Genomic DNA, 17,149 nt, shown 5'->3' on the forward strand with positions numbered 1-17,149 from the left:
TAACTGGTTTCTACGGCAGTCCTGTCGATTTTATTTTATGCATTTCAGAACATCCTGAGGAGTCTAGACACAGACGAGGTTAAGAACCCACTTCCACTTTGTACCCACCAGGGGCGCTGTGGGCCCAGCCCTGTCCCTCACGGTTCCAGACAGAAGGATGCTCAACATCAGTAAGAGCCAAGGTTCCATGGAATAACGAGGTGACCCTGTGTGTGTCCTCAGCCAGCAGGGCCTCTGACTTGTGGCCACCTACAGAACCTGCCCACAGTGCTGAAGCCAACTGCAGCTGAGGCCCTGCCTGGCCAAGGCCTGTCTATAGCTTCCCTGTCCCTTAAGCCAACTGGGCAATGTGGGTTTTTGCAAGGTCAGGGACAGAGGCCTAAGGTCCGTCCTTCTCTGAGTCAGTGGGGATGAGGGCCAAGCAGGCTTTTTGCCTCTCTTGGGCCTCACACCTCTCTGCTGCTTTCTGTTTGCAACAGGATGCCCTTTTCAGTATTTACTGCTATTTTTGGCTTCCTCCCAGGAGCTCCTACAACAAAAGGGAGCCTGAGTATCTTGCCAGGAGACACCAGACCCCTGCCGGAGGGGCGGGGGCTCCCGTGGCAATGCAGGAAGCACCTTGTGCCGAGGCCCCATTACCCTCATCAGATCCAGAGGGAAACCTGCATTTCCTCTCCCCAGGAGATTTCCCTACCCTAAGCAGCAGTCACAGCAGATGGCTCAATCACCATCCCTTCTCAGGCTGAAACTTTCTTTAGAGCAGCAAGGGCTTCCTTTCTGGGAAAGCTAGAGGAGATTCCCAAACCGTAAGGTCAGGGGGAAACTGGGACAGTTTTATTGATGGCAATGTACAAGACTCCACACCTAGGTATTGCACGAGGTAAGGCCTGAGCTCAGGCCTTATGATCCTCCTCAGGACCCTTGGGGGCAAACTTCTCCTGCAGTTTCTTCCACGTGCTTTTATCCATTTCCTTAATGTCTTCCAAGGTGTCTGCAAAAGGGGAAGACAAAAAGAGAGAGGGACTGAAGTCTAAAACTTGATGACATAGATTGGACCCATTGGGCTTTCCCGACACAAGCATGCCTTACTTTTCACACAGTGTGTTCCTGAAAAAGGTGTAGACCCAGCTTCTGAAGAGCAGATCAAACAGGGTAACAGAAGTGACCACTTGCGGTGACTGAGCACTGTGTGCCAGGCTCTGTGCCCAGCATGCTCTCAGTGCTCTCCTACCCTCTCCTCACCCTCGGCATCAAAGCGGGGTGTGCTGCTCGTTGCCCTGCTCCGTATGAGGGCAAAGAAATGGCCCTGCGCTGTCCGCTGTGCAACCCACAGACCCAGATGCTTCATCGCAAAATTTGGCCTGCTCCACACAGCCCTTCCTGTCCCCAATTTTCAGGTGTGGAATCTGAGGCAGGAAGCAGTGAAGTAACTTGCTCAGGTTGCACAGCTGGGAAGTGGAGCAGGGATTTGGATCCTTGTGTGTGGACCCAGCACATGCTGTGGAGTTGAGCAGGCACTGGGAGGGGGATGGACTTGGGCCTGAATCCCAGCCCATCATCTCCCACTCTGGGTCCCCTCAAGCAAATTACTTAACCCTCTACACTTCGGGTTCCTCATCTGTAAAATGAAGATAAAAACACACATCTGCAGACAACTTGGGGAGAGGTGAAAAAGTAAGAAAAAAAAACACACGTACCTCAAAAGTTGTAAGGATTAAAGAAAATCATGGAAGTAACTCGCTTGGCACACAGCCTGCACTCAATGAAAAGGCAGCCATCACCACCACAATGCAGGCGGGAGGGGCTCTTGTTTAAGAAAATACATGTCCCCACACCCAGGAACCAAAGCAGGGTTTCTTGGCCTTGGCACTACCAACACTTTGGGCCAGATAATTTTTCGTCGTGGGCTGGCCTGTGCATCACTGAAGGCTGTTTCGAAGCATCCTGGCCTCTACCCACTAATGCCAGTAGCACCGCTGCCCCCACCACCAGTTGTGACAACTAAAAATGTCTCCAGACATTGCCACACATCCCCTGGGGGGCAAAACCATCCCCCCAGTATGGAATCATTTGTCTAAAGTCTCTAGAGCTAATGTTCCATGAAATATAGTTTTACGTGCATGTTAAATTTTAGATATTCTTATAATATTGTTTTGCTTTACTGGCTTAAATTTTCATGTTAACAAAACTACTGGAGAAAAAAAGAGTATCTTTTCTGACCAAAAAAGGTAACAGAAAAAAGCCCCTGCTCTGGAGCTTTTCCAGAAGTCCATGCTTCCAGTGTCCAGATGGACATTGAGGCCTCCCTTAGGCGCTTTCCATGATCCCAATCCCAGGGTGGATCACACACATGACCCAGAACACAGCACATTTCAGACTCGCCAGGCCCTCAAAGCCTCTCACTACAAGGTGCTGTAGGTCTTTTCTTGTCCTGTCAGAGGAAACATTTGGTAAGCTTACGCCACACAATTTGCAACAAAAATATGAGGCTTCCTGTGAAAACAAATTCTCAGCAAATTTCCTGGAACTAAACTCGCAGCCAGAACAAGCTGCAGCGCGGACCAATGGCGGGACTATCTCCCAGCCTTCATTGCTGCCTGTTTTCCACTTGCAGAAGCTGCCCTGAGGTGAACAAAACAGAGGCCAGAGGCAGGGCCTCTGGAACTTACTTCCACCCTCACTTCAAGTTCAAACTTTGCTCAAACTGTCCAGGGCCCTCACAATAATGGGCATCAATGCTGCTAATTACACGGACCCAGGGATATAGGAGTAAATTTACACATTGAAAAAAATTGCCAATAAAGTGATTCTGCCTGGCCAAAATATCTTCACCACAGTTTCCCAGAGAGTACTGGAATAAAAATAGGGTTAGAGTTGACATGTAATAGCAGGTGACACCACCAGGTTTTAATCTCAGAAGAGAGTTTTCTAGAAGCCCAAATCCTCAAAACTAAGTTGCTGAAGGCTGCCAGAAGAAGAGGAAAGACACATTTCTAGAATACCAGAAGGAAATGTGTCAAGGCCATGCCCTCCCAGAAAAGGTTAGCCTATTTTTGTATATAATATACTTCGCAACAAAAATAGTAATTTTCCAGTACCTGCCTACTTCATCCCTGGTTCTCCGGCCCCCCTCCTTATGGACAATGGAGATAGGGAAGTAAGGAAAGGACGGGCTTGGCAGGATGTTTCCTTTCTTGATAATCAGAGTCTATCAATGACTCTAAAACATACCTAGTTAAACTCATATCTAACCCACAGACCACGTCCCCTGGGTCACATAACTCTTAGGCGGATATCCCCAAACACGTTTATTGAATGGCTTTTTGTTTTAATTAAAACCTTCATTGTTTATAAAGCCCTCTTAAGACCATAAAAATAAAATTATTTTCCTTCCATCCTGATTTCAACTACTTCCATTTGGCAAATATGTATTCCCCTGTTCCCTGCTGCCCAGCCTTGAATTTAAAAGCACTAAAGATAGATTTTCTTTTTTAAATAACGCCTTTGACCTTCTCCACAGTATATGGTCAAAATGCATGAGCCCTGTGGCTTCAGAATTTCCTCTGGGCTGTTCTACAAGACTTTCCATCAAGCAAAGCTGTCTTCTTAGACAATTCCCCTTGGCCACTCAAACTCAGAATCATTTGCAAACCCATGAGAAAAGGCAGCTTGTGCTTTCATTACCTGTGGACAGGATCAGCTTGTACTCTTCCAACGACAGGCCACTGAAGCTGGTGTCTCTGGGGCGAGGGTACTGGTCACCGGGGCAGAGAGGAAGTGAAGGGAGGGGAGAGATCAGCACACAAGCCCTGCCCTCTAACTGCATTTCATCTGGGCCCTGGGCAACCAAAGGCCAGGAGGCCTAGCAAGGAGAAGAGCAGTGCCACCTTGAGGTCAAGACTTGGCCTCGCAAGAACCAGTATAGTCTCCAGGAGGCAGCTCCAACTATAACGTACCCATGAGTCCTCCCTGGAAAATGCAGGTATGGGTGGGGCCCCCGATTCTGCATTTCTAACCAGCTCCCAGGTGATGCCCATGCTGCTGCTCATGGATCACATGTTAGTAGGGAGGATTTAGAAAAAATCAATTTTCCACATAGGCATATGGCCACATATGTTTGTGGAGTTACTGAGCATATTTTTCAAGCATGGGAAAAACCACTCTAAATGGAATTTGACAGTAATCATGTTGGGCCCAGCTCAGGAAAAGGAGAGCACTTTCCCAGTCATCCCGTCTTTATCACCAGAGTGTGGGGAGGTGTCAGTTCCATCAGAGTGGATGGGAAAATAGGTATAAATGCAATGGCTGTCAGACACCCCCAGGAGCACACACTGGCATATCAAATACATGGCTTCTATTCATAATTGGTGTTCTTTGTTTCTTCCCTATTCCCTATATTCACAATTTTAAACAGCTTTTATTTAGGTGGCCTAAAAGCCTCTATCAGGCACCTCTGTTGGCTTGGTTGAAATTACTGGTTTCATTTGAACGCAGCAAAACCAAGTCTTTACAAAACAATACATAATCAGATTTTCACTCATTCTTATTAGTTGTCCCGTCAGAAAGCTGGGGATATAAAAGACTGTGGCCCACTCACCTTGTGTTTGTAGTAGTTTGAATGGAGTCGCGCTAAGCTCTCGTACATCTGATCACAGGCCTCAGGCTCTGCAACCTGAAAAGCAAAGAACCCCAAAGGAGGTAAGCAAAGGAGTCCTGCCTCCCACAGTGTCTGTACCTTGAAGAAAGACCATACTTAATAAAGCATTCACATGAAGCAGGCCTGCAGCTAGCACTGGCTTCTCCACTCTGCGGGAAGCAAACCTGGACTACAGCTCTGCTATTAGAAACTACTTTTTGGAGGCATAGCTCTGCCTCATCAACTCCCCAACCTGCAGAAAAATCAGATCAATTAATCAGCAAACAAGCGTTTGCTGAGCATCTGTGACTTGTGAGCCACGACACCAGCTGCAGTGGGAGATGCCACAATAGAAAGGTAAGGTTGGAAAGGCATGCCTAACAAAGGGGCTGCTGGGCAGAGTGCGCTACAGGGACTCAGTGGGGGAGTCCCCACATGCTCAAGTGGTCAGTGCATGATGCAAGTGAGACGATGCTAGGTTCTGAAGGAAGCACAGGGGTCAGCAAGCAGAAGGGAGAAGGGCGGGCCTTCCTGGGAGAGGAGATGCCGTCAGCAAGGAAGAGGAGGCAGGAATCCTGTGGGATGCTTCAGGCCAGACCAGTAGGATGCTTTTCTTTTTTTGAGACGGAGTCTCACTCTATTGCCCAGGCTGAAGTGCAGTGGTGCAATCTTGGCTCACTGCAACCTCCGCCTCCTGGGTTCAAGCAATTCTCCAGCTTCGGCCTCCCGAGTAGCTGGGATTAAAGGAATGTGCCACCACACCCAGCTAATTTTTGTATTTTTTAGTAGAGACAGGGTTTCACCACGCTGGCCAGGCTGGTTTCGAACTCCTGACCTCAAGTGATCCATCTGCCTCAGCCTCCCAGAGTGCTGGGGTTACAGGCGTGAGTCACCATGCCCGGCCTCAGACCAACAGATTCTTTTAGCAAAGGCAAAAAAAACCAAAATCATCTGAGTTCTCATCTGTGATAAGTGGGGAGCTGCTGAAACTCTACAAGAAGGAAAGAAACATGAAGAAGGCAACATTTAAGATAAAATGGGTAAACTGAGGAGAACCAAGATGGGACCACAGTTAGGTCCTGCTAGAAAGGAGATGGCCCAGAACACTGAGGCCTTGCCATAGAAAAGGTGATAAAAGTCAATTCTCTGGTGCCAGAGACAGTGGTGCCCCTGCTGGACATTCTCAGGAAGACAGGTAGCGTACAGAGGCGGCGTGGTCTTTTCCCTTGCACTGCTTCTAACTTTCCCTTTACTCTGTCCTTGCTATTACTTATGTATAGTTCTTTACATTTTTCTGCCAAGAATTTTGAAAAGCTCCCCAGAACAAAACTTTCTCTTTTACATTTTTTTCCCCCAGAATTCAAATGATGGATTTTTTCCTAACTTAAATCCTTCCTTGGAGAAGGCAGAGCATAAATAAATCAGTAGTAAAGCAGTTTAATAGGCAGCTCCACTGCTGCCTCTCTGTGCATGTCAAATGAGGTCCCTACTTTACAGCAAACAAAAAAGACAATCCATCATTTAGTTCTACCTGACCCATTCCTGGATTCAGGCTACTCATCATGAGACTGTACAGCTAGATACATCAGAAGAGGAAGGATTATGGCCTGAGGAGGTGGCCAGTGTTTGCCGAATAATAATCAAAGTCATTATCTGAGTGGACAGAATGAATGGAAAAGTATGAGGCTGGTGTCTCCCTGCTGCTGGACAGCTCTTCTGGGGAAAGTCCCATTAGAATGGAATTCTGCACACATCTGGATGAACACATCTAGAACATTTCTTCAGCAGGGCACGCACAGCCAAGAGCTAATGCTAGAGTGCAGTGGCACGATCTCGGCTCACTGCAACCTCCCCTCCCGGGTTCAAGTGATTCTCCTGCCTCAGCCTCCCAAGGAGCTGGGATTACAGGTACCCACCACTACGCCCAGCTAATTTTGTGTATTTTTAGCAGAGACAGGCTTTCACCATGTTGGCTAGGCTGGTCTGGAACTCCTGACCTTGTGATTTGCCCGCCTCGGCCTCCCAAAGTGCGCTCACTTATAAATTTCACAGAAATTCATCGAGACCCTATAGTATGCTTGACCCATCTATGAGCAGGGGACGCTTGGGTGAATAAGTATCTCCAAGGCTGTAGGGAGCAGTGGAGTCAAACTGCCTGGGTTGAATCCAGGCACCATCCCTTATCAGCTATGTGATATCAGGCAAACCATTCACTCTTCCCCCATGAAACACACGTAAAAAAAAAAAAGTTGCCACAGTTTATCTTTCTCTGTATCTGTACATACGTATCTTTCTTCTGATCCACTTGAAATTAGGAGCATAATGCCCCTTCACCCCATAATATTTCAGTGTGCATTTCCTAAGAACAAGAACATTCTCTTATATAACCACAGTTCAATGATCAAATTCAGGCCACTTAACATCGATACAACACTATTATCTAATGCACAGTCCATATTCCAATTCTGTCAATTGTCTCAATAATAATCTATGGAAAAACAGGATGTTCTGCTGCATTTAACAATCATGTATCTTTTAGTCTCCTTTAATCCGGGACAGTTCCTCGGCCTTTGTCTTTCATGCACTGAACATTTTTGAAGCATACTGGCCAACTTAACCTTTCTTTTAAAAGAAAATATAATAATAGCCCCTACTTCCCAGGGTGGTATGAGGATAAATGAGGTAATGCTTGGGCTGCTCTGAATTCCGGGCCTGGAACACCGCTAAATGTGAGTGATTCGTTTTTCTCAGTTATTAGTAGTAAAGAGTTGTAGTAAACACAGGCCCCTGTCTCATAATGTAAGAGGGGAAAGGACAGAACAGTTCAGAACCACCCTGGTGGGAGTGGAACGAAGGGGCATGTACGAGGTGCTATGGGCCTGCGGGGCCAGGCAGGAAGTGCTGGAGAATGAGCGGCTGAGGATGGGCGCATGTCCCAGCAAGGGAGTGGGGTGCTCCAGGCACAGGACCAGGTGGAGCCCATGCCCAGGGAATGGGTCAGCATGTTATCAGTGGATCAGCACGGCTGGTATGCACTGCCGAGGGTGGCGCTGGAAACGGAAGTGAGGAAGGATGAGAAACTGCTGAGGCTTCACTCCTGACTGACCCCGGTGGCTCTCAGCGGTCACTGAGCACTCCGTGGTCTGCCAAGGGAGCAGCTGTTTGCTGTACCCGGTCTTCACCTGATGGCTGCTTACCTGGACCTTCCCGTCCTGCCACCATCCCCACCACCTTCCCAACCAAGCTCTTAGGAAAGGAGTCCACACGCTGATTTGCCTTCCTCCCATAGCCTCTGCCTCTCTCCTGGGCTCCTAACACTGCTTCTTGATAAACCTGCATTCCGACCAGATCCGCACCCTCAAACACCTTGTGAACTCAAGTTCCCTTCCTGCTCCAACTTCTCTAGCAGTAAGAAGTCACCAGTAGGCTGCTCAGCAACCTTATATCACACCCTCAAGCAGGTGTGGTATAAGGTGCTGTCCTTCCTTGCCACCTAGTCCCATCCCTGATGAGCAGCAGGACAGACAGGAGGGGCACAGGGGGCGGGTCACCCTTGCAGAGTGCTGCTCCTGTAAGAGTAAAGTGCACAAAGTCTAAGTGCAAAAAGCAAAGTGACCCTCAGGTACTCTCACTTTTTTTTTTTTTTTAGACAGAGTCTCGCTCTGTCACCCAGGCTAGAGTGCAGTGGCACAATCTCGGCTCACTGCAAGCTCCGCCTCCCGGGTTCATGCCATTCTCCTGCCTCAGCCTCCCAAGTAGCTGGGACTACAGGCGCCCGCTACCATGCCTGGCTAATTTTTTGTATTTTTAGTAGAGACGGGGTTTCACCATGTTAGCCAGGATGGTCTCGATCTCCTGACCTTGTGATCCGCTCACCTCGGCCTCCCAAAGTGCTGGGATTACAGGCTTGAGCCACTGTGCCCGACCACTCTCACTTCTGAAGCTTCCTCTGTGTGAAAGAGTCAGTCTCCTAGAGAGTTCCCAGAATTCCTGGACTCAGTTGTAATCTGAGAAAGAAAACCAAACACCTGAGTCCTAAAAACAGACTTGCCATCCAGTTTCCCCTCTGAGGTCAGAAGGTATCTAACTGAGGCTCTAAAAGCAGCTCAGTGGAGGTGACAGGAGTTTGAGACATGCCCATTTCTAGCCAAGTTCTTACTGCCTGAGGAGTGATGAAGCCTTGGTCAATGCTGGGTTCCTAGCCACAGATAACTCAAGCTCAGCAATTAAAAAAGTCATGCTTACTACTTAAAAGGATGTCAGTGGAGACATCTGTCGAATTCCAGAAGCCTCACCACATTCCTATAGCTTACACTTTATTCACAGACTCCAGCACTAACATTCCTGAGTTCTGAAATGCAGTTTTTCTGATGAAATGGACTGGCATTTTTAGAAATATTCTTAATACAAGCTTTAAATTACCTGATTTTGCATTCACACCTAATGAGATCATGGACATTTTAGGACTAATAGCAGTGCTGGGTTTGAAAAAGGCAGCAGTGGGGACATTATGAAAAATTCAGCACTGCTCCCCAAATGTGAATAAAATAGATGTTCATCTGACGAGCGTCCTTTATAGCTCTATTTTTGCTCCTTTTGCATTTCCCCTGTTCAGTCGTCAGTAAATTTCTCTTTACCATATTAAACTTTTATACATACAAATCTACATCAGTGCTGCAGGCACTGATTTCGATTTTCCAAATTGAATTTTGGGTGGTGACAGCAATTGGTGCAGCGGCCCCTATTCTAGTCACACAAAGGGACGCATAAGCACTTTTGGGAAAGGGTGTTGCAAATTGCTTTGCTAATTAAGGTAGAGCTGGATTCGGTCCAGGAGGATCTATAAAAAAAGGTTTTTAAGACTTGGTAATGAATTTCTGAAATGAGTTCATTCTGTTATGGGAGCCTATTCCCTTCAATTGAGTTGAAAATGTATTTCTTGAGCACCTACTATAGAAAGAGTGCTCCACTAGGGGACTGTGAGGGGCCATAAAGAAGAAGACCCAGGCCGGCTGTGGAGAAGCTGGCAGGCACACTACAGAGACAAGATACACATGAATTAGAAACCAACCCTGCCCGGGGCAATGTGCAAGTGAGAGTCAGAGCTGCGGAGCACAGGCCGCTGCATGAGACCCGAGGTGGGAGTTGGGCACCAGGCTGTGCTGATGGGGAGGTGTGGCAGGAAAGGGCTGAGTTTCACTGCAGCGACAGTGCACAGAGTGAGGAGTGCCGACCTGGACATGAGTGACACAGGAACCAGAAATGACTGGGAGGATGAGGCATGAAGAGGCATAGGACAAGGGTGTTTTAGGCAGACAGGGCTTTTAAGGGGAACCCAGGGAGGGCTCCAAGAGCCTGGGAAGCCACCAAATTCTTGACAAACTCTGTGTTTGAGTTTTTTGGGGTTGTAGGGGTGCAGTGATCCATAGCGCACTTAAGTCTCAAAGGATCAGAATCGCTTGTACCATGGCCAATTTGGGAGACCATGAGAAGACACCCTTGCTGAGCCTGGGGCTCATGTTGGGGTGGTGAGAGGCAAGGTTGGAAACACAGGCTGGGACCAAGGATCAGAGGCACTGCAGGTCTCACAAAGTTGCCTGCCACCTGTCCAGGAGGCAACGGGCAGACCCCAAACATCTTTGAATAAAGTAGTGACCCACCAGAAGTGGCCAAGAATTTATCCCTTCAGGTGGAGCACTGCAGCTCTACATATGCAGAGATAAATGCCACCCCTTGGTGTGAATACTACCCTAGCTCACACTGGCACCATTCAGAATTGGGAGAGAAAAAAAGATGGAGATGTTTGCATTCCCTCTTAGAGATGATTCTCCTTACAACTCCAGGTTTTCGATAGGCTCAATACATAACTAAAAATAGGATAATCTGTTCTTAGGACACTCTTCAAAAACATGACTTCAGGGGGCCCACAAGTGGGGGTGAGCAACGTTGAGATGGCTTCACCGTGGCCAGCATATGCCAGGTGGCTTGGGAGCTAGCTCCCTGCCACACTGAGGAATGCCAAGGACCAGGCCTCAAATGGATGACTGAGAAAACAGAATCATAAAAAAACCTTTGAATTCTCCTCTGAGAAGGTGGAAATACCATTTACATTATTAGAAACCCAAGAAAAAGTTTAACTTCTTTCAAACTGGGCCAATATTATTATACTTAAACTTGGATATAATACAGTTAGAACTCCCTGGTGGGCAAAGAGCAGCAGCTCTTCTAGGACACCCCTTGGAGTTGCACCTTGTGCTACATAAGTGGGTGCTGGTGTGCAGTCCCGGATCTTTTAGGAAGCACCTAATGAACTCATTAGAAAGATCTGCTACTTTCTCTGTTGTCAAGTCAACAATTACATTGTTGTGCCACCTTCCCCCACGTTGCAATTCTTTTATTAAGCTCTCAGTGCTGTAGGAAACACGTGTTCTTAGACAAACTCTATTCAAAATTGGCAAAGCCCATAAACACTGACTTTTTAAAACTACACAGTAGGATACGGGGTGTAAGAGGAGTTATGTGTGTTCCTGCTCCCACCACCACCTCTCCACTTGGTGGGTTTAGGCTGGACCACAAGACTCCCCAGAGGGCAATTTGAGGTGGAATAAATGGAGGCAGTGGTTTTTGTACTCTGGTTTTGAGTATGAATTATTGATTTGCCCTTTAGTTAACCCAGCTTTTCTCCGCCTGGTGTCCCACCCAGGACCATCTTTCTTCCCAACTGGACTGGTAGTGGCTGGGGCAAAGAATAGGTGGGTAAACACAGGGAGTTCCATTTGCTGCCCAAACTATCTATGGCCCAAAAAGGTTTGAACAGGCAACCAGGGGAAGGAAGTGGTTTGACGTTCATGGAATAAGAGGTTGTTCTAACAATAACTTGCAACAGGAGCTGAGGAAAGGCCAGGCACCCAGGAGACGATGCACACTAGGGCCAGGAGGGCTGGGTCTGTTTCTCACTTGGCTTGTCTCTTATGGCTACAGAACCCCCAGTGCGTTGTCCTGTTTTTCTGATTTGTCTCCTCATCTGTAAAATGGGAACAGTAATGGCTACCACTCAGCTGTACTAAGGATTAAATGAGATCACGCCGGCAAAGGTGCGCTATGCACCTTTCGGGGTGATCATTAGGACGAAGGAAGCCAAGAGGCTGAGAGGAGGACTGACTGCCTCTCTCCTCTACGGGAATGGAAAGACGGCATGAGCAGAGCTACTTTCCCCTCTAGTTCTGTCTTCTGGCAACCGGCATAACCAAGGAGGAGCTCCATACTAGTCAGTCAACTGGATCTAATCCCCACCTCCTGCTGCCAGTTTAATGAAGAGCCTACCAGAATCATCTTGCTTTCTCAAGGTCTTTATAAATGATCTGGGGGTGTCAGTAGGAGTGACTCACAGTAGTGTTTTCAATTCCAGCGAGGAATTGCGCCCTTCAAAAATTACCACAAAGATTTACTAAGGCCAGGTGCATTCTCAGGTGACATTAGGATGAGGCACCGCAACAGTGGTCCTGAGTAATGCACCTGCTGCCATCGTGATGCACTGGTCACTCTGACAGGAATGCATTCATCAGCTGCTACAGAATCACTAACACAGCCATGACTTGCATCTGCAGCTGGGACTCAAACCTGTGTAGGCCTTTGACTGATCAGGAACGACTGCCCTAGGTAATGACAATTCCAAAAGAGAAAACTCTTTCCTCCTTTGCTGGCTCCTCTTACACTAACAACCAAGCAAGTGAATGTAACGCTCTCTCACCTCCCCAAGGATGGAGCCTCTGACTGCCCAACTGTAAGCTCCTTGGTGGTGAGGGCCAGGTTATGGCCTTCTTCCATAGATCCTGCAATTTCCCAAACATGGTAAGCTCTCAAATCAATTCTCACCACTCAGGACACACAAATATTCCTTTCTCACTCTTCACAACTTCTCTTCATCTAGTTCTGCTACATCTGAAACTATATTCAAATTATCTTTGTCTCATGAGCCACAACCAATTACTTACTTATCCATTCAGACATTTACTGAGTGTTTTTTATGGGCCAAGAACTATGCTAGACACTGGTAGGGGAGAGGGGGAAAGATAAAAATGGCATCATCTCTATTTTCAGGAAGCTCATACTAAAAATATGCAGGGAGTACAGCTTTAGAAAGTTCACGGGGTTTGTAGAATTGGGACTAGATAAGATTCTTGCTTTAAAGATCCTTACACTTTGGGCCAGTGAAGACCACCATGAATGATGGGAAGGCCCTGGGTATCGTATAACCTGGGCCAGACACTCCCCAGGCTGCCAGCCAATCAGCAGTCCAGTCACAATGATGCCACTGGGCGTGCTCCTGCTCCTTTAGGTGGGCTGGCTTGGCTCTGTTTTGGGCTAAGCTGCAAAAAAAAAAAAAAAAAGACCATGTTCCTTCTGTAACAAGTCTTGGCCAAGTTTCACAAGTCATTTCTTCAGACTGTGGTATATGCATCTCATTATCTCATTTCATTTCTGGTCTCTTGCCCGAGCCCCAGGCTCAAATATAGCACGGCCTACTTGACATTGCCACTTGGAAATTAGTGTACTTGACATCTCAGGCTTAACCTGCTTAACACCGAACTCAAGATATTCTTCCTACACTTCACCTATTCCTACCTCAGTAAATGGCACCATCTTAGACCTAGATGCCCAGGCCAAAAAATATCTAGGTGCTATCTTTGGTTCCTCTCTTTTCCTTTATCCCACATCCCATATATCAGCAAGTCCTGCTGACTCAACCTGCGCATAACCCGAATCCAGCCACTTCCATCTTCTGTGCTGCCGTCCTCTTCCAACCCCCCACCATCTCTCGCTTATAGTACCATAATCGGCTTCTCTCCAGCCTCTTTTTTTGTTATTGCCCTCTATAGCCCACTCACCAAATACAACCAGAATAGTCTTTTAAAAAGTAAATTAGGGCACATCAGTCCCCTCACTAAACATGCCCAGTGACTTCTCACTGGCCTTACAATGAGGTCTAACAGCTAATCAGAGCAGATAATATCCTACTATGCCTGGCTCCAGACGTTCACCTTAGCAAATTCCACCTTACTTACTACCCTGCAGCCATTCTGGCTTTCTTTCTGTCCTCAAACATGTCAATCTGCCTCCTGCCTCTGGACATGTGCAGTGTCTGGAATATCCTTCCCGCCAAGTGTACATGGCTGGCTTATCCTCTTGCCTTAGGTCTCACCTATGTGTCATCTCCTCAGAAAGGCCCGACTAACAACATTACCCTTTTATCATGCTACCCTATTTTCTATCGATCACAATACTTATCTGTCTTACGTACACCTACCTGCTTATTGTGTCCTGAACTACAATGTAAAACTTCATGCGGGCAGGACTTCACCTGTTTAACACTGCTGTTTCCCTAGCACCGTTCCAGGCGTATGGCAGGTGCTCAATAAATACGAGCTATATGAATGAATGAATCCCAGAGCTGCAGCGCCAACCTGGAGGAGAGCAAGAACATAGGCCTACTACTCACACAGAGCTGCGTGAGCTGACGACCCAAACCTGCTGCACAGGCTTACAGGGGCTCAGGAAGAACGCAAACGCTTAGCGGGGACCTGCAGAGTTAACTGGGGATTAGCTCAGTCAATACACAACACTGCGAAATAATGAGGTAATGGTACCGTGACACGGGAGCAAAAAGCTGAGGCTGTCACCAGCTGCCACTGGTGGTGTGGGTCTCAATTCTGTCTGCACCTTGAATCACCTGGAGAGCTTTCAAAACTCTGAGGTCAAGACCCCACCCCTAGAAATTCTGCATTTTAAGTTTCTGTTTGTTTTTTGATTTGTACAGACGGAGTCCCACTATGTTGCCCAGGCTGACCTCCTGGGCTCAAACGATCCTCCCGCCTCGGCCTCTCAGAGTGCTGGGATTATAGGTGTGAACCACCGCACCCGGCCCATCTGGAGTTTTAAAAAAACTTCTTCGGCAATTCCAAGGTGCAGCCGGGGGAGAGCGCTGAATACAACCGGCGTCGCTATCAGTAGCTCCCTGGGGGGAAAACGGGGTCCGCACTCACGTGCTGCCTGGAAAGAGGGCGCGCGCATGCGCAGATTCCCCTGCTAGCGCGCTCGTTAGTCCCGCCCCTGCCTCGTCCTTTTCTCCCCTCGTCCCAGCCGCCTCCCCGCCGGTCACCTGGGTATTCTCTCCCTCCCGAAAGGCCTGTGCTACCCGCTGTCGCAGGTAAGCGCCCAAGTCCCGGCCCCGTTTGGTCTCGTCCACTGGCCATTCCTCACAGAGCTTAAGAAAACGCCGGTACCGGCTAGCCGCCATTTTGGGCCCCGCGTATTCCCGCCTTAGGGGGAGGAGTCGGCGCCGACGGATGGCGCTTGCGCACTAAGTCTCGCCGCCTGCCTTAGGAGTGGGGCGGGAGGCCGGAGTGGGCATGCGCGACTTTGCGGGCGCCCCGCTGCTCTCCGGGTAGGGGCGCTGCTCGCCTTTCTCTGCAAGCAGAGCTAATTCATTCTTTGTCCTCCTGGAACCGGCCCAGCTACCAGGGGCAAGGCGGACGTGGAGTACCCCAGAGAGAGCTTTGCTTCTCTTTTTCAATGACTGCACAAGCTTGATACTAAAAAATCCTCCTCCGAGGCCTCCGCTGTTTTGCATAAACCAATACATTTGCATGTAAATACAGGTTACTGGATGAAGATGTGTTTGAACGTTGTTCGTGGGTGCCCCTGTACCTGTCACTATCCCTTGGTACTCTGCCTCAATTCCTTCTTTAGTGCTTCCTAATTCTTGTTCCTCTCTGCCCAGTCCCTGTTAGTATCCTTTCTGTTCCCCCCTTCCTACCCCTCATAAGCCAGACATTTTTCTGTGGGAGGCCCAGGTTTTCTAGCATGAGCAATGCCAACTGGGTTGATTCAGCCTAGAAAAACTTTTTTTTTCTTTACAATTTATTATTTTGTATTGTGGTAAAATACACATAACAAAATTTACTCTTAACCATTTTTTTTAGACGAGGTCTTGCTATGTGGCCCATGCTGGTCTCAAACTCCTGGGCTCAAGTGATCCTCCCACCTTGGCCTCCCAAAGTGCTGGGATTACAGGTGTGAGCCACCACACCTGGCCTTAACTTTTTTTTTTTTTTTTTTTTTTGAGATGGAGTCTTCCTCTGTCACCCAGGCTGGTGTGCAGTGAATGGCGCAACCTCCGCCTCCCAGGTTCGAGTGATTCTCCTGCCTCAGCCTCCCGAGTAGCTGGGACTACAGGCCCGCCACCATGCCTGGCTATGCTTTGTATTTTTAGTAGGGACAGGGTTTTACCATGTTGGCCAGGCTGGTCTCGAACTCCTGACCTCAGGTGATCCACCTGCCACGGCCTCCCAAAGTGCTGGGATTACAGGCATGAGCCACGGTGCCCAGCTAGCCATTTTTAAGTGTACGGTTCATAGGTATGAAATAGCACTGAATAATGTTGTGCAGCCATCACACCATCTCCATAACTCTTGTAAAACTGAAACTCTATACTCATTAAACAATAAATCCCCATTCCCCCCTCTTCCCCCAGCCCCTGGCAATGACCATTCTATTTTGTCTGTATGATTTTGACTACTCTAGGTACCTCATGTAAATGGAATCTTGCAGTATTTTTGCAACTGGCTTATTTTGCTTAGCATAATATCTTCACTTCAAAGTTCATTCATTTTGTAGCATATGTCAGAATTTCCTTCCTTTTTAAGGCTGAGTAATATTCCGTTGCATGTATATACCACATTTTGTTTATGCATCCATTGATAGACACTTAGGTTGCCTCCATGTTTTAGCTCTTGTGAATAATGCTGCTATGAACATGGATGTACAGACATCTCAAGACCTTGCTTTCAATTCTTTTGGTATATACCCAGAAGTGGAATTGCTTGATCATATGGTAATTCTATTTTAAGTTTTTTGAGGAACTGCCATACTGTCTTCCACAGCAGCTGCACCATTTTACACTCCCACCACTGGTGCACAAGGGTTCCAATTTCTCCACATCCTTACCAACATTTGTTATTTTCTGGTTTTTTGATAGTAACCATTGTAATGGGTGAGGGCTGTATCTCAATGTAGCTTTGACTTGCGTTTCTCTAATGATTAGTGATATTGAGTATCTTTTTATGTGTTTATCAGCCATTTGTATATCTTCAGAGAAATATCTATTCAAGTCCTTTACCTGTTTTTAACCGGGTTTTTTTGTTGTTGTTGTTACTGAGTTTTAGGAGTTCTGTATATTCCAGATATTACTCCCTTGACAGCTATGTGATTTCAGAATATTTTCTCCCATTAAAATGTGTTTGTTTTACCAAGTCTTCTCTTATATGTGTCTAGCTACATCACCATGTGGACTGATTTTTGTTCTCAAAAGACTGTCCCACCATCTGCATTTTTCATAAGAAAGCCTCAGCCTCCCCGTGTATCGCCACTGTCCTGTATTTAGCCAAGACCATCCAATGTGTACAAAACTTTGCTTCCTCCAAACCTTTTCCTTATTGCCTTACCTACATTTTA

The 17,149-nt window shown here is 47.4% G+C and overlaps 1 protein-coding gene and 1 long non-coding RNA gene across 5 annotated transcripts; both read right to left on the minus strand.

Annotated features, from left to right (window-relative positions):
- Positions 1–5: 5 nt before the first annotated feature.
- Positions 6–15,017, minus strand: LOC129037909 (ubiquinol-cytochrome c reductase complex assembly factor 2). 3 transcript variants are annotated; one of them, XM_054490245.1, is made up of 4 exons: positions 14,796–15,017; positions 4,598–4,672; positions 3,685–3,754; positions 813–991 (listed from the first exon to the last, which is right to left on the minus strand). In XM_054490245.1, the coding sequence occupies exons 1-4, from the start codon at positions 14,931–14,933 to the stop codon at positions 894–896; spliced, it is 381 nt and encodes a 126-aa protein (XP_054346220.1). In that variant the 5' UTR covers positions 14,934–15,017; the 3' UTR covers positions 813–893. The 3 variants fall into 3 exon arrangements, with proteins under 3 accessions (XP_063522198.1, XP_054346220.1, XP_054346219.1); XM_054490244.2 differs by having other exon boundaries at positions 3,685–3,862; positions 14,796–14,968; XM_063666128.1 differs by lacking the exon at positions 3,685–3,754 and having other exon boundaries at positions 6–991; positions 14,796–14,966.
- Positions 5,246–14,739, minus strand: LOC134739715 (uncharacterized). 2 transcript variants are annotated; one of them, XR_010126692.1, is made up of 3 exons: positions 13,944–14,739; positions 12,836–13,005; positions 7,978–8,643 (listed from the first exon to the last, which is right to left on the minus strand). It is a non-coding gene; the product is annotated as an uncharacterized LOC134739715 (long non-coding RNA). The 2 variants fall into 2 exon arrangements; XR_010126691.1 differs by having other exon boundaries at positions 5,246–13,005.
- Positions 15,018–17,149: the final 2,132 nt, after the last annotated feature.

This window comes from Pongo pygmaeus, chromosome 5 (assembly GCF_028885625.2).
Source record: "Pongo pygmaeus isolate AG05252 chromosome 5, NHGRI_mPonPyg2-v2.0_pri, whole genome shotgun sequence".
NCBI classification, from domain to species: Eukaryota; Metazoa; Chordata; class Mammalia; order Primates; family Hominidae; genus Pongo; species Pongo pygmaeus.